The sequence below is a fragment of the Schistosoma mansoni genome, chromosome W, assembly GCF_000237925.1.
Source record: "Schistosoma mansoni strain Puerto Rico chromosome W, complete genome".
NCBI lineage: Eukaryota > Metazoa > Platyhelminthes > Trematoda > Strigeidida > Schistosomatidae > Schistosoma > Schistosoma mansoni.
Window position 1 is genome coordinate 22,309,870 of NC_031502.1, and position 23,681 is coordinate 22,333,550.

At 34.6% G+C, this 23,681-nt stretch overlaps 2 protein-coding genes across 2 annotated transcripts in view; one reads left to right on the forward strand and one right to left on the reverse strand.

The window, feature by feature from the left end:
• The window catches only part of Smp_061050 (putative dna double-strand break repair rad50 ATPase), a gene marked incomplete at both ends in the record, with an annotated part of 9,078 nt that extends 5,919 nt beyond the window's left edge, over positions 1-3,159 (forward strand). Inside the window, 1 exon segment of the mRNA XM_018788996.1 lies at positions 3,139-3,159. Coding sequence (XP_018654484.1) covers positions 3,139-3,159 — 21 coding nt within the window.
• A 3,724-nt stretch (positions 3,160-6,883) lies between these two features.
• Positions 6,884-23,681, reverse strand: part of Smp_154950 (putative sphingosine phosphate lyase) — a gene marked incomplete at its 5' end in the record, with an annotated part of 26,608 nt that continues 9,810 nt past the window's right edge. The window contains 8 exons of the mRNA XM_018788998.1: positions 6,884-7,250; positions 11,600-11,879; positions 12,304-12,421; positions 14,989-15,109; positions 16,820-16,966; positions 19,177-19,239; positions 21,165-21,272; positions 22,860-22,896. Of these exons, the coding sequence (XP_018654485.1) occupies positions 7,149-7,250; positions 11,600-11,879; positions 12,304-12,421; positions 14,989-15,109; positions 16,820-16,966; positions 19,177-19,239; positions 21,165-21,272; positions 22,860-22,896 (976 nt within the window). The 3' untranslated portion in view covers positions 6,884-7,148. The remainder of the gene's footprint in view (positions 7,251-11,599; positions 11,880-12,303; positions 12,422-14,988; positions 15,110-16,819; positions 16,967-19,176; positions 19,240-21,164; positions 21,273-22,859; positions 22,897-23,681) is intronic.

Here is a 23,681-nt window from a genome sequence, read left to right on the forward strand (position 1 = left end):
CAGCAAGGTGTACCTGTAATCTTGAGGGAAATGATGCTCCCTGGCGGATTCGATCGATAGCATTCGATCAACACTAAGAAGGACTTGACACGCATGAGATTGATCACTACCCAGTGATCAATCAATTGTGATTAGATCTCAGTCCTACAGGAGGTCGGTCGCAGCCCGAATAGCTCAGTGTTATCGTCTCTGACTGTGAAGCTGAGTGAAACGGGATCGAATCCGCCAGGGAGCATCAGTTCCCTCAAGATTACAGGTACACCTTGCTGACGAGTGCCAGGGTTTCCTGTTGACCACCTCCAACCACTACGTTACCTTAATATACTAAAAGCACTTTACCCCAAAGATTCATTTATGTACAGAAAATATAGGTTTTTTTTATGGTATTTTAAAAGTCCTTGGGTTTTACTGAAAATTTTAGTATACTACTAATCATAGTAACAGTGTAGTAATCAACCAATCAGAAACTCTACATGTGACTTTACATTTTTCATGATGTTTCTAGTAAAACTTCTAATCAAACGCTGATTGGATAAAATGCTCCTTAATGTTTCCTGAGCTTGTCATGTCTATTGCGAAAACTTTTCAGGATCATCTCAACATATATATGTATCTATATAATATACTTCTCTATTGTTTTTCTTTATTTTTTTCTAAAGGAAAATACTGAACTAATACGAAAACTTGCTGGAAAACCAAATATAAACAATCAATCTTTATTGATCAATGAAAAATCAATAAAATCGATTATTAATAATCATAATCATAATGATAAAGAAGATGATCAATTATTTAATTATCTTACCAATGAAAATTATATCAAAAATTTATTTTCTAAATGTTCATCATTATCATTATCATCAATGAAAATAATAACAAAATATATAAAACAATTTCAAATAGTTTTAATTAAATATCATAATGAATTAATGAATTTAAAAAATAATATTAAATTAATATTAAATTATCGTAATGATGATTTTAAATTAATGATGAATATAATTGATGAATTAAGACAACAACAACAACAACAAGGACAACAACGGCAACGGCAGCAAGAACAAGAACAACACCGGAGACAACAACAGCAACAACAATAAGAACAACAGCAACAAGAACAACAACAACAAGAACAGCGACAAAGACAACTACAAGAACAACGACAAGAACAAAATTGTGATAAATAAATAAAGAAATAAAGATTTTAATCAGAAAGAGGGGGTGGTGATTTTGTGGATATTTTTTTGGTAATTTTTTAATAGTTGAATTTATGAGTAAATTGATAGCTGGATCATTATGGAAAACCTGGAAACACTGAACAGCTGTTTTATTCTAGTATGGGACTCCTTAACAGTGCGTGTCTACGATCTCACCTCTGTTTCGTGCATGAGCGTTTAACCTCTAGACCACTGATCTGGTATTCAATGGTGTTAATGTATCGAGGTGGGATCGTGGTTGTGCACTGCTGAGGAGTCCTATACTAGGACGAAACGGCTATCCAGTGCTTCCAGGTTTTCCATGATAGTCTAGCTTCAATTAACTCATGAATTCAAAGATTTTAATAATATTATGAATAATTGTTTATACTGGTAAGTATTTAAACTTTGAATACAAGTTATTCATTAAAACAAAAGTCAAGTAGTTGTGATATTTTGTTAATAAAAACAAACAAACTGGATCTTATCTGTACATATGTGTTATTATCTCGACGATAGTTATGAATGGTAACTCTTGAGAACTATTTATAAACCAATATGATACATATATTTTTATTGTATAATTATTAAGTAGCTAAACTATGCATATTCATATAAACTCAGTATGTTTGAAATATATGATTCATATCGCAGAGGCTAAGATTGGTGTTCTGGACTTAACTTGCAAGGCTAAGTAGGAAGGACCGATAAGGAGACTGGACTGCTCGTACGGTTTCTACGCGCCATTGGTCCGGTCAATAAATCACTGTTCTCTAATTGGCGGCATCATTACGTTATATATTAGTAGGGCACAAGATATAACAATATGTTATGATGAAATTTATATTACTTGTGTTACGATATGCAATTGGACTGCTTCACTGTTGTCATAAAATGTATATGAGTAACTACAACACATAAAAGTAAATCGTTGATATAAAGCTTCCCAAAATAAATGGAGTGCAAAAGACACAACAACTGGTTAGCAATGATAGTTGATGTCATGTGGGAACGCAGGTTGATATACATTTATGCTAGGTTTTATGTTGTACATGAACAACTGAATGATCATTCGTTAGTCAATCAAATTTATGTCTATCGGTTGTAATGCTTCCCAGCCTAACAACTTATGTTAAAGGAGTGAAAAATGAGGATTTTTTTAATTACTGAAATTGTTGGACAGTTTGTAGAATCGTTAAACTATCCACAGAAATATAGTTTTCAGTCAACTACAATGTAGGACCAGGTACATATATGCATCGGTCCAAGTTCCCATACCTCATTAGCATAACAAGATTAACTCTATAATATCATATTTGTAATATGTGAGACTCAAGAACCACAATAAATAATTTAGTGAATATTTACATAGTACCCACTCTTTATCTTCCCTCAAACCTTAAGATTAAAATTGCTTTATATCTGTCTTTCTTCCTATACTATATCCTCATATACAACCTATCTTTTATATACTACCACCACTAAATTAACTATTTCTATGAATCCGGTGTTCATCTTGTTGTGCTAACGAGATATGGCAACTTGTACCGATGCATATGTGTGCCTGGTCCTACGTTGTAACTGACTGACTGACTGATCCCCTATCATAATCATTACTACAAGTTGTTAAGCATTTGTTTACTTCACAAATTGTTAACAAATGGAATGAACGAAGGAATGAACAAATAACAATCTTATGTTCTAATTTATTATGGATGGCAATAAGTTCAATCGAAAAATGCATTGAAATTATCTAGTTCGAAATAGATATCCAATCAATAAAATTATTTTACTGAAAAACTAGATGCACTACAGCTATCTAAACTTTTTTACCTTTATGATTTCCATTAGGTCAGTAGTTGGCGCCAATTTCATTTTTTTCTTGTATTGATCAAACTGTCGATTGTACTGTATCGTTAAATTTGTTTGTGTTATTGTCCAGGAAAAGGAATCAACATTGTGACTCATTATACTTAATGATTAAACGATCAACAGAAGTATTTTATAAGAGTTAGGATTTCTCAGAAAGCTGTAGTTACAATTTTGTAAGTATCGGTATGCACTTGAGATCTAAACATACTATAAGCACTGATCAAGTCCCAGATGTCGCCATTAACCTAGTTTACTTGTTACAAAATGAAAAATAGTAATTTTTGAGTAGTTTTCTTCCAGAAATCTACTAGCTAAGCTTACAGTGTGTTTATTAGATCCAGGACATTGGATAATTAAGTCTGATACTAAACAGTCGCTCTAATTCAGGCGATCTGTAACAACTTATATTTGATACAGTTATATATGATCATTCTGTATATCCCAGATTATTGAAAGGTATAAGAAATAACCCATGAACCCAAATTCATGTGAGGATCTCTAAATTTTTTCACAGTACCAATCAGCGCAGTATGTTGGAGTGGTGATTTATAACACGCAAATACGGCACTTCTGTCAATGAAAGTTCATAGCATCACTGATTGATCCACAATATTTACCTAGAACTCATTTCCTAGCTTCAGTATTACTTGTTTGATGATTTGATCATATACTTAAGAAGTATTCCGAAACCATATATGATCAAAATATTATCAGCGTACATATGTCCTCAATTTTTGAAGATTGTGTGTTGCAGTCATACAGAGTGAACATCAACTCTGGGATGCATGTACATTCGGCTGACGAGTCCCAAATGGGATGAAACGCACATCCTGGATTCCACTGCAATCCACTATCCATCTTTGTTTATAATGCTTGCGAATGAAGGCAATATCGATGCAATACGTACAGGATGCACATATACCTATAAGCGACTGATCAATTGGAGTCCTAAACATGAATCGGAAGATTCAAGTAAATAATACCGAGCAAATTTTGGATTTTTGTTACAGACAGTACAAGTGGAATTCGTCAGTCACTGATCTACCAAGGCTGATTAATTTCAACATAATTTTAATCAACTTCCTATTTCTTTTAGGTTTGAACTCTGTATTCCATATTGATTGATACATTCAAATAAAATGGACAATTATTCGTTTGTATTTACAGTTAACCTTTAAACAGTAAAAGCAAAATCAGAAGCGAGTACATATCATTGATTTATTTCAACACAAATCCAAAAAAGGGAAACTTTACATTGTCCAATAATTTTTGTAATATGATGTTGATATTTGACCAATCACTAAACTTTTTCTTTAAAACTAAAACTTAGTGAACATTCGTACTTTCTATAATTCTTTTAAATTAATCAATCTTCTTCCATGTTTGCAGAAATAACAGAGATTTTGGTTACACAAATCAATTTATTGAAGATAAAGTAAATCAATTGATTGGTAGGACGAAACGGTCGCGCAGTGCTTCCAGGTTTTCCATGGTGGTCTAGTTTCAATTGACTCATGATGTCAACCATATAGGATTAGAAAGTGTTTGAAATATGAACAAATTCATATACAGAATACTAACAAAACAAACAAGTTCAGAATGACATTTAAAAAGGTTATTAAAACTTGATGCCGTACAACCTTTCAATTTATTAGACCCTCACTAGAATGTTTTGATAGTAAGATTTGGTAGAAACGATATCTAAAGCATATGGAAATCTTCCAACTGTAGTTCTGTCATAAAGTTTTAGGTTTGAACTACTCAAGTTAAGTTTACTTCATTAGATAACATTCAGTTTAATATACTGAATGTCAAATTGTTAAATGGGATGCCATGAAACAGATTTCATCGATGTTAATATATAATAGAGGCTTAAGATCATATAGTATCTGAATTTGTAAATATAAACCAACTTATATGTCTTAAGATGATAGATTCAATCTTTTTAGGAGCTGTTAGTAGTCATTATTGAGAAGTCTCATATCAACACAACATAATGATTCACCCAGTGTTCTTTGGTTTTTAACTGATTATCTAACTAAAATTAGTCCGTAATGTAGGCCATCTTCAAAGATAAACAAAGTAGGGTTAATTACTATGGTTATTATTGTGATCTATTTATTTGATAACTATTCTGAATTTATAAACATATGTACACATACATCATTATATAGACAATCGAGTGTATTTAAGCACAAATTACAAACTATCTCACTAAATGGAAACCTTTACATATTTGGGCAGCATCATTGATGAACACGGTGGATCAGATGTGAGGGCGAGGATCGGCAAAGCAAGAACAGCATATTTACAACTGAAAAACATCTGGAACTCAAAACAATTGTCAACCAACACCAATATCATAATTTTCAATACAAATGTCAAGACAGTTCTACCGTATGGGGCGGAGATGTGGAGAACTACGAAAGCCATCATTCAGAAGATATAGGTGTTTATCAACAGTTGTCTTCGCAAGATACTTCGGATCCGTTGGCCAGACACTATCAGCAACAAGTTACTAAGGGAGATAACAAACCAGATTCCAGAGAAGGAAGAAATCAGGAAGACGAGCTGGAAGTGGATAGGACACACATTGAGGAAGTCACCCAATTGCACCACAAGGCAAGCACTCACATGGAATCCTCAAGGCCAAAGGAGAAGAGGAAAACCAAAGAACACATTACGCCGAAAAATAGAGACAGACATGAGGAGAATGAACCAAAGTTGGATAGAATTAGAAAAGAAGGCCCAAGACAGAGTGGGTTGGAGAAAGCTGGTCGGTGGTCTATGCTCCATTGGGAGTAACAGGCGTAAGTAAAAAAGTAAGTAAGTCATTAAATTCTGATAACCATGCAGCAAACAGTTAATTTGCAAAATAACAACCAATTGTCTCAATCTTCACTGTTCCTTCTGTAAATATCGGTTCATCGTCTCTAATTTCATTGTTTATGCATTTTCCTACCAATTGCGCTTCATTTCAGTTCTTTTCTTATCGGTCTTCTGCCCGAATACATTCTATGTCTGACCATCACCATATACTACTTATACAGTTATAAGTAAACCACACCATAATATCAATAACTGAAAATATTCACAACCAAGTATTTTATTTACCATAGTTGAAATCATGAGTCAATTGACGCTAGACCACCATGGAAAACCTGGAAGCACTGGACGGCCATTTCGTCCTATTATGGGACTCCTCAGTAGTGCGCGTCCACGATCCCGCACTCGCGATATTCGAACTCAGGACCTACCAGTCTCGCACCAGAGCACTTAACCGATAGACCACTGACCTGGCCGGCATCCAACGGTGTTAATGTCTAACTTCAACCGATCCACGAAGTTTGAGCAACCGTTTCAGGTTTTCCATGGTGGTCTAGCTTCAATTGACTAATGATTTCAACTATGAAAAATACTGAAATCTCCACAAAACCCCTTCTAATTTTCTTTACGTATATGCTGTTCTATCAATCTCAAAAAACGAATCAAACAAGCTTAGATCTCAAATAATTCCATTATGTAAATAAATAAACAAATAATAATAAGTAAATAAACAGAAAATCAATGCAACAGATGGGAAAAAAAATACACAACCATAATACATAGGTTGATATTAATTTCACGACACGTATGATCCCCTACCACCCTTTTTTCCGAAATTTAAGGATGTGAAAAAAAATTGGAAAATGGGATCAAAATTTTTTTCAAAAGGGGGGGGGGTGAAAAAAATTTTTTTTTTAAATCGACGTGAATTTAATGTTATTCTAATACACATAGGATAAAGGGCAATTATCCAGTTAAAAAAAATTCTATAAATATAAACATTTTAAGTAGTATAAACGTTTAGATATGAAAAGGATAAATAGCAACTGGAAATGAAGGCTCAGGACAGAGTTGGATGGAGAATGCTGGTAAGCGGCCTATGCTCTTCGACGAAAGGGTAACAGGCGTAAGTAAGTAATAAATGTTTAAATAATAATTATTGGATATCAGTTGTATACATGACAATAAATTATTAGATCATATAAAAGATAAACCCTAGAAAAAAAATGTATCTTTCCTGTATTATAATTATGATTAATTGTTTGGTATATCATAATATGCATCTAAATAACAATGAGCTAATTCAGTAACAATTGAACGATCCGGTATCATTTGAGATAATCCATAAAGAGCAACCTTTCAATATTGATGATAGAAATAAGAAAAGAAAAAAAAGAGAATAGATGAAAATGTAAAAAAATTACTTTTAAAGAATATTTGGCTCTTGATAATGAATAGTAATTAATTAAAACAAAGAAGATATTCAATTTTATTTAGGTTATTTATAAAATAATTAATTCCTTTGTTTGTTATTTACAATGAATTCTTTTATATTAATAATGAACTATAAGCATTGAGCCAAATCAATGTACATCTATTAGTATACTTGCTCATGTGAAACGGGTTTGATTGGTCATACAAAGTAAGCTCTTTTAAAATGTGTTAAGTCGGCTTACAGAGAACTCCAACAGAGCCTCCAGAGGCTCGTAAAGAGCCCCAGCCAATCGAAATACGATGGAACATTCTAGAGTTCCAACGTAGCGTGATACTATTGGTCGGTATCATAATATGTCGTTAATGGATTGGCTAACATCTATAAATACCTATGATTTTCTGTAACAAGATTGAACCTTGCAGTAAAGTGTTTTCTCTCATACTCGTGTCTTCTTTCTGGTGTTCAAGTCGCTGAATAGTTCTAGCCTGGAGTTATCAGAATAGCTTAGGATCTGAATAAAGCATTCAACCTACAAGACATATCAAAATGAATCTTCAAATATTACACTGACTGTTTTTTTTTGTCTAAAGGATTGTAGAAATCAGTCAAAAACTCAATCTTGGAACATCTAGTCACTCCATTTCAACAGATGCGAATGAAAAATTTATTTACAGCAGAGGCTATTGCTGTCCACCAGTTTAAGCCTAACCTTTCAATACAAAAGTAGTATGTTTATTCCCTCATTCTTCTATGGTATTAATTTACCCTTTTATCTTCCATAATCTATCTTTTTTATTTTTATTATTTCTACTCATTTCTAATTATTTTCACAACTATTAATTAGCAATTATTACAAATTTTAATTATTCTATCTTTAATAGCTATCGAGTGGATAATTATTTCAACCTCAACACGTTTTCACTACCCCCAAAATTCCCTGGTACGGGGGAGAGTGGGGAAAGTACGCTCTCCCTCTCAAAATGCTCTCATATGGCCACGCGTATATAGCTTCTACCAGGGAAGTCCTACTCACTGCCTCCTCGTGGCGGGGATGTTGTTTACGAAATTGAGAGGACAAAAAGCGAATGTCAGGCACTTTAACCGGGTTGATGGACACGGAAAGTCCACCTATGGGAGTTGGAAAACCCTGATTCCTGAATGAACGAATAGCATGTGATTCAATCGTTGATCACCGGCTACCATGGGACTGCATCTCCTCACGATGCTTCACTGTCTTGTGTACTAGACCTTTAATTCAAAGGCTCCGGGTGTGGCCCCCTAAGAAAACCACCTGCTTCAGTTTGGGCACCTGGGCAGTATCACAGCCCTCATACAAATCGAATGAGATTTGTGCGGCGTATATATATTTGGTGCCACTTTGTACCAATATTTTTGTGTTGAAATAAATAAATAAATAAACGTTTTCACTAGCCCATAGTTACGTAACTTCTGTTTAATATCTGATTTCCAAACCTTGACAACCTACAACTTCAAGTTTTTTAAATTAATTAGCGCCTTTATATCTCATTACTGAACACTATTTTAGCAAGTAAAATTAACTATAGATACGACTGTACAGCTTAAGTTAGTGAAATCGTCGAAAGTGTTATCTTTATTTTTCAATAATGAATTATATATAAATACAGTCAGTCAATTACAACGTAGAACCTGATACGTATGTACGTCTATTTAAGCTGCTATACCACATTTTATCACAAAGAGATCAGATTGTTAAGGCGAGTCCCAGAATAGTGGGGATAGTAACAATAAGGTCACTTTACATACAGGAATGAATAGAAGAGCAGAATATATTAAGGCGAATGTGATATATTTGAAATTGGTAAGTTACAGTTAACGATTTAGAGGTGTCTTGTTCAACATTTTAGTTTCAAGCCCTAATTATCTTCAATGATATAGAATGATGAAGAGACCTAAATTAAGACGAAATAATTGTCCAGGGCTTTCCACATATTGTGTCATTTCATGATTAAAACAATACCGAAAATTTCGTCGATTCTCTACAAAAGTGATATTCAAAATTTAATTATATCAGAAGTTATAGTCAGGTTACTGATTACTACAATTTGATATTACTCCAATGGGAGATTGAGAATGTGTATGACTGAAGGTTTAGAAACAAAATTTATTTATAGCAAACTGTTCCTAAGTGTTTTTTTGGTAAGCTGATTCGGAATCAGTCGGAAAAGAGATTTCTTTAGTTGAAATATTTAAAATTTCAGCGAGACTAAACTATATGGACGAGTCAATCAGAAGCTTTCGCGGGTTTACAAGGTCACGGCGCTAAGTTCGGTACCTGATGCTTACGTACGGTCGGCTTACAACGGATTTTAGAGAAAACGTGACAATTCAGCGTCTAGAAGAGAAGTCATCATAAGATTTTGGCGCGAAATTCAATTATCCATTTGTATAAATGGAGTTTTGGCATTATAGCTGATGTCAGTTCGTGATGAAAACCCTAAGTATAATTCCTAGCCTTAACCATGAACTGTAAATCATAATTTGAATTCTTCACACAGGTTTATAACACTCATTTAGTCTTAGTTATTATTTTGACACTCTCAGAGTCACTCTAGCGTCGCTCAAAGGTCGTCCATAATTTATAGTCTCATCCTTAACCCTAAACCTTAACTCTAACCCTAAAACATACCAACAACATTGAAGCTATGTGGTCGAGGCTAAAAGAATTTTTGAGACCTTATCATGGTTCCAGAGGTCGACTACTATGGAGTCACATGGATGAGTTCATGTACCGGATGCATTATGATTTTATAACTTCTGAACCTATACATAACCTTGATAAGTTTTTGAGTCATGTAAAAGAATAGTATCCCCTTTAATTTTTGAGTTTTGTATAATATATTTTTACTGTATACTAACTGTCTTCTGATTGACTAATATTTCTCAAGGTCATTTAAGATTCGTTCAAAGGTCGTAGATATAGTTTAGTCTCGCCAAAATTCCTTTTCCAAGCGCATATATAAACATGAAGTTGGTTTCTCCTTGAAATATGCATCCTAAGTTGTCAATTCTCAAGGTTACATACCTCAATTCTCATGATAAACAGTAAAGGGTTTTCCATTGCAATCATTGGTGAAAAGATCTGTAAATAAATTCTTTACGTATCGTTTACTTTCATATTCCCTTGAGGGTAGAGAGAATAATTACCGCGTAAAGTTTACTCTTCATGACTTTAAAAATCGTGATGGGCTGTCCGATGTGTGTGCTCATGTATATGAATTACATGTGTCTTGGCTTTTGAAGTCGTTTATTTAGGTACATCAAAAGGTTACGCTCCGGGTTCGCAAAACGAACGTAAGCTGAAAAAAATGTCTGTCTTATGTCTAATAAAATTAGCGGTCTAAGCCAATTAGGGCGAAAATCTAATAAAAGATATGATAGCAAATACTAGAGACAGTTGATCACCAACCCTTTCTGAGTGATTATGCTTATGTGTATGCCGTGAAGTGCAGGGGTAAAAGTCTTTATACCAGTGATATACGTTTGAAGGGAGTGATGACCATCCACCCTCCCAGGTGAATATACCTATATGTGTCACAGGATGCATGAGTAAAAACTTGTGTTTTACCAGTGTGCATGTAGACTATATTTTCCCTTAGTGCGATGCCCGCGCACCAAGACCCGGAAGTTCTAACTATTTCTCTACTAAATCACGTCCACGTGGTGGTCTTGTGGGCCTTGGAAAGCGGATTCTAATCCAGATACGCCTATGGACTTTACTAAGTGAGGTTTCGCCAACCTAAAATGGCTGGAACACCGCACCGTATGGATGTTATTGTATAATAACTATGATCGAAATAAATGAAGTTTATTTCTACCTGTAACTTGATAAATAATATCCTAGTATCAGAACTACTGACTCTTCTTCAAAGCCCAGATGAAAAGGAACAGCAGTTTTTTTGATTTAGCCCCTTCGTAGTGTGTAGCATAAAATGTTAATATACATGAAAATCTATCCAATAGTATGATTATCCCTGGATCTTACACTACCAACCACCATTATATTTAAAGATTTAATTTTGATTAGGCGACAATAGATTTATTTAACTCATTTACCAAGTACGGATTCATTCAAAGTTACCAATACCAACCAGTTGCTTAAACTGAAGTAGATGAACTCAAGGATCAAGGCTGGGAATTTATGGCTGGAAGTCAAACGCCTTAACTCTTGAACTACATCCCCATGTAAACTTCAACATAACAAGAACAGAATGAAGAAAAAAAAACTTACTGAACCTTTAGATTTTTTATTTGGTTTTTTCATTAATTCTTTAGCAATTTCCTTTACATCTTGAATAAATCGTTCTGCACAACCTTTCGTTGTATGCATATCGGTAACACATAAATGAACTGCTGGTGGAAATTGTAAATTATTTAAATTCCAACCACGTCCATTTGGTTTATCGGATAATGAATGACTTAATTTATATATATCAAAATTATTTGAACTAAATGCTACAACGGAAACATTTGGTTCACCAAATACAAAGATGCCTGGTATTTTACGTAATCTAAATGAAATAAGAAAAGATGATTAATAGGATTTCATAAATATTGAATAATATCCTAATTGAGGTAAATCTACGACGAATCTAACCTTCAAATCAAACCGATCTCCACAAAATCTCTTCAACAAAAAATATATTGATATTTGATGGTTAGAGGCAACAGGGAAGAGGAAACACATCTTGATTTAGGTTTTCTACTAATTAGCATCGGTCATCGAGGTGTGTATTAGCGACACTCAAATAACCGATGATCTTCTATGGTATTTTAATAAGCGTCACGTAGTTTAACAGTTTGAAATACTACTGCTGAGCTACTCAAGCCGTGAATAACCCTCTTATTCGAATCTTGCAAGGAGTGTCGTTTATAACAAGCCGGTTGGTAATAAAATATATAGTTAATAACTATAATAGAAATAATTTAGCTTACTCATCTATAATATATCGCGTAGTACTGATGATACGTTTAGTAGATTTGCAATAACCATTTTCTCCATGATACATCATCGTCGCCCAGCAAGTAGCAATTAACGCACCAGACCGACTTCCTGAAAGTATGAAAAATATATATATATACTTCACTAAGTAGGGATAATCTAACTTTCTTGGGAGAAAATATTAAGTTGAATAGAATAATATGAACATTCAAACTGAAGACGCCGTGTTTTTATCATTTATTTATTTATTTATTTATTTAAACGTATAAATATTGGTAAAAAGGGGCACGAGATATATATGCTCCACAAAAATCTCATTTGATTTGTGTGAGGGCTGTGATACTTCTCGGATGCCCAAACTAAAACAGGTGGTTTTCTTAGGGGGCCACACCCCGAGCCTTTGACCTAAAGGTCTGATCTACAAGGCAGTGGAGCATCGTGAGGAGATGCATTCCCACGGTAGCCGGTGACCAACAATTGGTTCATACGTCATTTGTTCCTTCATGATACTGGAGCCCATGTGCACTGTTGGTTCCGAATCAGGGTTTTCCAACTCCCCTAGGTGGAGTTTCCATGTCGACCAACCCGGTTAAAGCGCCGGACATTCGCTTTTGTCCTCTCAATTTTGTAAACAACACCCGTGGTGCGAGAAGGCAGTGAGTAGGACTTCCCTGGCAGATGCTATATAGGCGTGGCCATGTGAGAGCATTTCAAGAGGGAGAGCGGGCCTTAATACTCTCAGCCGTACCAGGGCATTTGGGGTCAAATAAACAAACAAAAGAATGGAATAGTTTGTTAACGGATACTCATTTCCTCTCCTACCTACATTTGCTAATTTATAACTGGCTTTAAAAAATGGGACAGATTGATACAAATCCTAACTGCATAATATATATTTACTTTACAAATTTTATTGAATAATGATAGAATGTTAAAAAGATCAATCTATCTATCTACAGAGAGCTGATATGCAATAACCAGAAGAAAATGATTAAGGTTTATCTAATAAGAATCATCGGAAAACTTATAAAGCTGAATCCTTTCACAATGGTATCGAAGTAAAACATGATTATTTTAAGCTTCCATAAACAAACAGTCTAGCGAACAAACATTTTCTAATAATGTGTAGGGGCAAATTTTGTATGTTCTAGATTATTTGCTTCTTCAGAGCCTAGTATATTGATTGTTCAATGGAATGAATTATCTATCAAGATTTAAAAACTCCTTAAACAATTTTAAACAGGTATTAAAAAGTGAATAATTAGAGGTTGCCCTGTGGTGTGTGCTACTTATATCGACATAAGTAGTGTATAGCGATAGTCAAGAATAGAATGTCTGGCAGCAGAAGGTCGAGAAAATTGAGAACGAAAGAACGGGAACAAAAAGCGATTGGTATGAAAATGAAGGAACAGTGAAGTCTGAGACTGACATGTGCAAAAGGAACAGCCAAGTTTGAGACAAATGATTGATATTTTGTAAATTAAGTATTTACCCAGGAAGTTTCAAACCCCATGGCTATTATATTTCCTCCAGACAACTGAGCTGAAGATCAACTGGTCTGTTTATCCAACTTCAGTCAATCTGAGAGACCTGAAAATCCTCGACTCAATTCCTGGCTATTGTGAATCCCTAATACTAAACAGTTCAATACTAGAGACGAAACCACTGCCCAACGGACCTTGCCTCCTAAAGGTTGTTTAGTAGGGGTCCATCCATAATGAAATATTTCTTTAAATGTCAGTATTCATTATTTGACTGTAACGACGTCTTCACTTAAAGTCAACTATAAGATTGTTGGAAACCTGCTAAAAAAAGGCAACGCATTTTCAATTCCATTTTCACATCAATAAATATGCTGCCAAAGTGTAAATTAACATTGTCTGAATTTCTTAGTTCCGAAAAAAGCTTATGACATTCTATTTACTAGATTATTTATTCACATGTCATGGTGTCGTGATACTAACTAGAGGCTGTACATAATTGGTATATATTGTTTCTTCAAGACTCCTTGGTTGGCGTCCTAGAGATAGTGCAATACATTGGCTTGAGAGGTTATCAAGGACCAAGGACCTTCGGTCTTGTGCTCAAACGTTTAACCTCTAGACCACTGAGCCGGCATCCGACAGTGTTAATGTCTAACTTCAACCGACCCACGAAATTGAGCAACCGTCCACTACTGTCCTGGGCTCCAATCTCGCGAGGTGGGATCGTGGATGCCCAGTGCTGAGGAGTCTCACAATAAGACGAAACGGCCGCCCAGTGTTTTCAGGTTTTCCATGGTGGTCTAACTTCAATTGACTAATGATCTCAACTATCAAAATGACTATAATATCCAAAAAACCCCTTCTGCTATTAATCAAATTAATAAATGGTAATATTTAAAACTAACTTATAAAGGAAAACCAATTAAGTTCTACATTTATTTAATCATAATTCTTTCTAATCGTCAGAAGTTATTCCACTGACAGAGAATGTCCTAATTGTAAAAAAAAGAGGAACACTTGTTCAATGGCAATTAAAGGTTGATTGATGTTACCCATAAACATGTCTACGTAAACATAATGCTTCGATAATAACAACAACAGTTACATAGGGATCAGAAAATTTTTTTGCATTTTTAACTGTCATAATATATATATATAATTATAATGAGAATAGTAATTAAGAGTTGAATATACCTGGTAAAGTTGATGAAGCATATATACCACCAGGCCATGTTGTCTGTGTAAAATATTGTTTGGATCGGTAATATTGATTTCTGTACATTATAACAGATGTGCCCTTTGGTGCAAAACCATACTACAAAGAAAGGTATAGATAGTGAGTAGCACTAATAATAATAATAATAGTAATGGGTGGATCTTAGTCTAATATCTTGTATAGATTAATTATTACTGACAGACAAGATTGTCTGGATAAGGAATAGCCCAATAAATAAATAATACCATTCAATAATTAATAAGTATAAGTTCATATGGTCAACAATTTCGATGAATAGGATGATAGTTATAATCGGGCAGAGAAGAGTTTCAAATTTATATTTCACAATGAGTTATCTAATAACAGCAACAATTCTACTTAAGTTAAGATCGAATAACATAAAATAATGTAGTGGACGCTACTCACATGAATGTTTGTAAATAGTATGTAGCGGAACGTAGCATCAAAGTTGCAATAACTGTCACACGGAGTAAAGAGTAACAGTGCATTGAAAGCAAGGCGTTGGCAGAAAACTCGGAGACTAGATGAAAAGATAGTTCAGATGGTAGAACACACTGAAAGATGCGAATAGACGATTGGAGGCTATGTATATGTATTATTTAAATACTTTGTAACTTCTAGTAGTAAATATAAATTTCTCCTGCCTATTGTCTTGCTTTACGATATTACAGAAAAGCGTTGAATATTATGTCTTGTGAATTCTCCTAAAAGACTTAATAGTTCATCATCTCATATAAATAATATTTAAAATAAAGTTAATTATCGAAAAATACCAGGACTCAGTAGCTAATTGGATAACGCGATGGAGTTTGAAGCCAACGGTACTGGGTTCGAGTCCCAGAATGAACATCAACTCTGAGATGCAGGTACATCCAGTTGATGAGTCCCAAATAGGACGAAACACGAGTCCTGGATTCCACTGCTAGCCACTATCCATCTTTGCTTATAAGGCTTGTGACTTCAGGCAATATCGAGGCAGTCCGCACAGCATGCACATATGCCAACAAGAGACTGATCAATTACAATCCTAAATAACAATGGGAAGATACAAGTAAGCAACACCACGTGACATTAAGTACTTATTTTATCTAAATTGTGTGTACTTCAATAGTGTACATCTACGAAACTGAATAGGATTAGATTTGAGTAATTTGAAGATTACGATATATTCATATTACTAAGTAGGGATTCGAAGGTACACACATTTGCAGCTTCGACCAATTTATCATGCAATGCGTTCCTCCTTCAGTGTTAATGATGAATTACAGCCTCAACATGATTGACTCTATAGACAATGAGACCTTAGTATTTTGAGCTCAATTTCATAAAAAAAAACAATGGAGTGAGCCAAATAGTCTAAGAGTTTAAAACTGGATAAGAATAGCTCCCCAATATTAAGAGGTGAACAATAAAAAAACGGTTTGTGATTAAACTAACGAAATCACAGAATGCAACGTCACTCAGAGTTAAACGTTATTTAGATAAACTGCTAGTTTACGACACAAACCCCAAAGAATACAACTAAAATAAGACAATATATAAATATATTCAGGTTTACTGAATAACCATTAGTAGATAACTCATATAAAAGACTATCAGTAGAATCCACGGTGCGGATTCGATCTTATCTGGGACTCGTCAGCACCAGTGTTGATGTTCATATGTATAGTTAGAAACCAATACCTTTTACTTCAAAATTTAGTTCTGAATATCAAAAACAGGGTAGTATAAACTTTCATTCATAAGGAAGAAAATTACTCAAGTATTCTTTAGAAAAATAAAACTAACCTTATGTGTATCACATGATATACTTGTGACACCGGGCAACCGGAAATCGAATCCTTCAATTGGATAACCAACGTTTTCCATAAAAGGTAAAAGGAAACCACCTAAGCAACAATCCACATGAACTGGTATATTATATCTATAACCTAACTATGGTATGAAAAAAAAAGAAAATCCTGTTTAAAAAATCAGTAATGATCAGGGTGTATTCAGGGAAATAAAATGTTAGCTTAATTCCCCCCAAAACTAAATAGGCACACAATAAGATGCATGAGAAAAATAACGAGCGAATGCATAAACGCTAAGCTTCTGTAACCAACTCTGAGAAAGATTATTCGACGTTTCCAAAAATTAATCGAGTCGATACCTTATCAGGTAGTTTGGATCAATCAACATGATTCATAACGACAGTTTATAGTTTCATGAACTGACATCAACCATTGGTTTGAACGCTACTAAGCTTCATCTATACTATTTATATGTCAGTAAGAAATGCGGGATGGTTAGGAAAACGTAACACATATTTCTCACTCCCGACACAATCGATGAGAATTTACGACAGAATAAACTAATGAATAGGAATATTCGGATTAGGAAGTAGTGTAGTGAACGAAAAACTCAGGTAGGGAAGATCAATTTATTACTTAGTGCGAAATTACAGTGTGATTTCGTAAATTATGAAAGTCATACATTAAATAAACTAATGGCACGTCTTCCTTTAGTTGTCCTTAACATACCTCATGGTTCTTTCAATTCTGTTGTTATTACAATTGCACTCTTTTACATTCATTCCTATTCTCTTCAACTCGATCTTCTCAATCTTCTGCGCTCAGTCATTCTATTTCTGATTGGTGTTACATACTATTTATATCCGTCAACATAGGTCGAAAATTAAAGTAAGTAAATTTTCATGTCAATAGTCAAAAGTTCATAGAATTGAAATCCGATTAGAATGCTTTTGATTAGTAAGCTTTAGGTTATTAATAATACAATACGTATGTTGGACCAAATAATTCTTTGATCATTATTACTTGTGTAAATAGTTAGATAGTGTTCAGATTCCGAATTTAAGCGCCTTTAACTGTAAAACACAGTTTACAAAACAGTGGACCAACATCAAGAGATACAATGTTATGGTATGTAGGCGGCCTGCTTAAACATCTGGGCTACCTGTTTCCCGTCATCTATATATTTCAACAAGTTATCTAATATTGTTTGTTTTAATACATCATTATGGCTATTAAGCACACAACCTATTCCGGTGCGTTTCTGAAAACTATACAACCTTTCGCTGTAAAGGTTACAAAAGGCCTAATCAGAGATGTCGTGTTTGCTGGGAACATGCCGCAAAAAGAATATACATTATTCATATGTCGATTGACTGAACTGCTGACATCCAACTGGCGATCACTGAATGTTTATCATCAGGAGCAACGAAGAAATAAGAAACGTAAACGTATTGAAATACTTTATGCTGAGAATTCGATTTTGTACCAAATAATATAATATTGAATAAAGCTAATAATAATAATAATAATAATAATAATAAGTAACTGATGTCTAAAGTAGATTCACATATCCTTCATTTCTTCAGAATCTAGCAGCCAATGTGCGTTAATCATTTGAAATGAGTATTTCCCAACTTTTCTTGATAAACTCTCATTAGTAATTAACTCGATACAATCAATGAACGTTCAACTTTTAAACTCTTACCTTTGCAACAACAACAACAAAAACCCTCATGGCACATGAACACAGTAGGTACAGCTTACCTATATGAAGCTATAAACATTTGATTAAATGAATGTTTCGGAAGGAATAGAGGATTTTTTCTAGCCTTCATTAAATCCAAACAAATAATTCCATATAAGCAAAGATGGATAGTGGCTAGCAGTGGAATCCAGGACGCGCGTTTCGTCCTATTTTAGGACTCGTCAGCGATGGCGTTTGAAGCGAAAGGTACTGGGTTCGAGCCCCAGAATGAACATCAACTCCGAGATGCAGGTACATCCAGTTGATGAGTCCCAAATGGGACGAAACACGAGTCCTGGATTCCACTGCTAGCCACTATCCATCTTTGCTTATAATACTTGTGAATTAAGGCAATATTGAGGCAATACGCACAGTATGCACATATGCCAATAAGAGACTGACCAGTTGTAGTCCTAAAACATCAATGGGAAGATTCAAACAAACAATACTAAGTGAATTTAAATAATTCCATAGTCGATCAATATTCATGATAAAACTTTAAAGACAGTTTACCATGTTTCAAAAAGGATAGAAGTAATTAACGAGTTATAACTAGACTCAAATAAATTTAATGAATTGAGATATAAATGAACAAAGAAGTAACTAACTTCAGCAATTTCTTGAATAGGATCAATAATTCCATGAGGAAATCCTGGTGCTGAACCAACAAGCTAGAAAAAACATTTAGAAATACAATGACAACTTAGACACATTAATGAAATAAATAAGGATATAACTAAACATTTAGATTAAAGATGAGTATGCTACTAAGGGTTGAAAATTGAACAAACGTACATCCCAACTTAAGCTTGAATAGAATCAAAATGTTAGACCAACTTATTAGTATGTTTGGTTTAACCAACTGCATTTACCAATTTACATGTACGTGCCAAAGCATATACATTGGAAGAACCGAGAGAAGAGTACATGTTCGCATTTCTGATCATGTTCCTAAGAAACTGAGGCTGCGAGGGACCAGGGCTCTCAACAGTGTAATAGCTCGGCATTTACTCGACACCGGGCACACCATTGATATTTTTCATGCTTTCAAAATCATTAGCAAACAAAGAAGTACAACTGCTATCTGGTTTGCTGAAGCGATTGCGATAAAAAAACTCAAACCGGATCTATGTACTTAAAAAGAGACAGTGATAAACTTATTACTACCCTAGTAATCCTTTTTTTGATATTAGTTTTATTTTGGTTAATATTTCAGTCAGTCAGCTACAACGTAGGACCAGACACATTTATACATCGGTCCAAGTTGCCATACCTCGTTAGCACAACAAGATGAACATCGAATTCATAGAAGTAATTGATTTAGTGGTGGTAGTATATAAAAGATAGGTTGTATATAAGGATATAGTATAGGAAGGAAGAACGTTATGAAGCAATTTTGATCTTAAGGTTTAATGGAAGATAAAGAGTGTGTACATCTATACCATTGTGATTGATTCTGAGCCATGTCACCTAGAGTCTCCAACCATTGGTTACGATAGTCACGCGGACCCCAACCAGGTAGTCTGCATCTGCCAACATGGCTCAGACTAGAAGTTAGTGACTTCAAGCACCTTTAACAGCACTCTTGGTTAATATTTAGTTTTTATTATATTCCTCTTCCATTACCAAATTCTTAAACCACCCTTTCTCTCACACATTTCCGCTCACTTGTCTATCTTAAATTATATGAACTCTCCAAATTCTATTCAATTATTACGTAACCCACCCTAATTGTTTTTAATTCCGTGACAACTTCACTACCTCTAAAATTATCACACATTTGACCTTATCTGTCTTTGAACTCCACTCAACTATTACGCCACCCACCCTTTATGCTTCCTTCATTCTAATACCTAATAACCGTCTGACCTTTCCTTGCACACATATTTGGTTGTAAGCAGCTGATGAGAAACCACGACATATAATAAATCCATGTACTTCAGTTTTATTACCTAGTTAGTTTTATAAGCCTTTACATAAAAACAAAGTAGCTATCCAAACAAGAAGTCTTATATAAAATAGAGAAAACAGTTAAATATCAAAATAAAGAGAACAAAAGAGACAATAATAGAATAGGTCACAAGGGGTTTTGTGGAGAATTCAGTATTTTCATAGTTGAAATCATGAGTTAATTGACTCATTCTCCACAAAACCTTCTTCTGATCTATAATCATATGCTCACTAGTGACTGACTTCAAGAGATATTTCCTTGAGTTCTAGTGGGAAGCAGTGACCAGTGGAGTTCTACCAAGTCTGTTGTAGAGATATCAACTCACTGAAGACAATTGGTGAACGGTTGCTCAACTTTGTGGATTAGTTCAAGTTAGACATGAACACCGTTGGATGCCGGCTCAGTGGTCTATCGGTTAAGTGCTCTGGCGCGAGACTGGTAGGTTTTGGGTTCGAATCTCGTGAGTGCAGGATCGTGGATGCGCACTGCTGAAGTCTCATAATAGGACGAAACAGCCGTCCAATGCTTCCAGGTTTTCATGATTGTCTAGCTTCAATTGACTCATGATTTCAACTATGAAAATAATAGGATGGTTATTCAAGTACAATAGAACAATACAAAAGAATTAAGAAATGATAAACGTACCATACATGTATCATCGGTTATTGATGATTTCATTTCAATCATATCCACTTTATACGTGATAGGATCCAATGGGACACGGATTACTTTTATAGAAAAATAATGTGCAGCCTAAATGAAAGTAAGTGAAAGACAAAAAAGAAAATGAGTATGTAAAATAATTCAATGTTAAACATTTGGGATTGATTGGAAAAAAAGTCAATCTGTTATGCTAATTGGTACTTGTTATTAAGATTTATATGTAATTATGATGGGACTCATGATCAGTCCTAGTGGGATCGAAGAATGACTTATCCAATGTACCAGTTTGAGATGTTATCACTGAGTTTTTAAGCTTCTGATTAGCTATTTTATATGACTGAGATATTAACATTGATTGATCGTTGAGTGGTGGACCAAATACATGTCATTAGTGCTGATATATTTTTACTAGTCAAACTGGTGGCCCCCAAATGCCTTGGTATGGCCGAGAGTGGGGAGAGTCCGCTCTCCCTCTCAAAATGCTCTCACATGGCCACGCGTACATAGCCTCTACCAGGGAAGTCCTACTCACTGCCTTCTCGTGGCATTACTGTTGTTTACGAAATTGAGAGGACGAAAAGCGAATGTCTGGCACTTTAACCGGGTTGATGGACACGGAAAGTCCACCTAGGGAAGTTGGAAAACCCTGATCCAAAACCATTCGTACACATTGGCTCCAGTATCCTGAAGGAACAAATGGCGTACGAATCAACCGTTGATCACGGGCTACCATGGGACTGCATCTCGTCACGATACTCCACTGCCTTGTGGATCAGACCTTTAGATCAAAGGCTACGGGTGTGGCGCCCTAAGAAAAGCACTTGTTTCAGTTTGGGCGGGTGGGCAGTATCACAGACCTCATACAAATCGAATGAGATTTGTGCGGCGCATATATATTTGGTGCCACTTTGTACCAATATTTATGTGTTTAAATATTAAATAATAATAAACTGGTGACATCACAATATTATGTTGGGTAATAGGTGTATGAATCTAAGTCACCTTAGCTCTAATGATAAAACATTTGAGGAAGATTAAAAATCATTTATTTTATATTCAATTATTAAACATATAGTGGATTGGTGTACAGTCATGATAGTGAGTGGTTAATTCCAAAGAAATATTTCTTTCCTGAATATCTTAACGTTTTTAATGATTCTGTTTGTTTATACTATGTGACAAACTGTGCTAATTCGAATAGATGAACGATTTGTAGACAATTCTAATTCTGATCATAGATAGTTTGATTCACTTAGACAATCATTGAAAACTAGGGATAACAAACAGATGCTTCTATTTGGTCTCAAACTCAACAGTCATTGGAAGATTTGGATGTTTTGAAGATTCAATCCATAATGCGTTTATGGGTGCGCCCTGTTAATGAATCCCAAAATAGAGAGTACTTCAATTTAGGAAGGTGGATATGATTACTTAGAGTAAATAAACCTGTACTCAGTCAATAAGTCGCATTTATAACTAAGATACTAATACTGTCCAAAGCTTTGAAGTTATTAGTCGTTGTTTAAATGAGATAGATGTGTGATAAGTCGTAACCTAATTGTTTTAAGTTGTTACAGTATCTTGTGAACTAAGACAAAGCCTCAATACAATAAAACACTGTAAAATAAACATCAAAAGTGAACTTCGGAACAAATTTAAAGTGAGAATAAAGCTTACTTTGTCAAATGCTGGATGAGCTGTGACTGGAATTACCCTATAAAAAATTGCAAACGGAATTAAGAGTTACATTTAACAATATATAAATGTATGATAACAACTGAAGCATTTTGTGTGACCACAAAAGAAAACATGGTACCACAGTTATTGTTGAAGATGGAATTCTTGGAATCCGCTAAATAAAACAACGTGATAATCATGCAAAGTGATCAGAGAAAATCAAAGGATGGTGTAATTGTTACATTAGAACAAAGATTGAAGAAATGGTTAGTCTCAGAGTTAATTTGGGGATTGTAAATATTCTCAATCAACAATTAATAAGACACTAGATTATTATATGTAGATATTCCCTTCGTTATAGGCTTTCGGTTGAAACATTAATGACTGTTATATGATTTTCCTTTCCTAATCTACTGCCAAATTTTATTTAGCCTATCCTACCGAAAGCCACTTTGGGGCTTGTTCATGTATATTGTTATTCCAAATATTATAGTTTGATGGTGTCTAGGTTTCCCATATATAACCTTCATCTTCTCAAAATATGATAGAGGCTGGTTGGTGACTTCTGAACTCAAGGGTAGAACAGAGAAGAAAGCTGGGGAACCATAAGCCAATAAAGACTTAGCTAGTTTAGCGTGTAGTTTGTTCAAACGCAGGATACAGAGGGATGAGAAAAAGAACAAATTAGAGCCGGGATTCTGATTGATGATTTGTCATGTGATCGTGGTCAGAGATCACAAAACAATAGTAAACTATGTCTGAATTCTATGAGGAAGAAACTTTAGTGATATACATTGTACGTGTACGAGCCATAGGTTATCT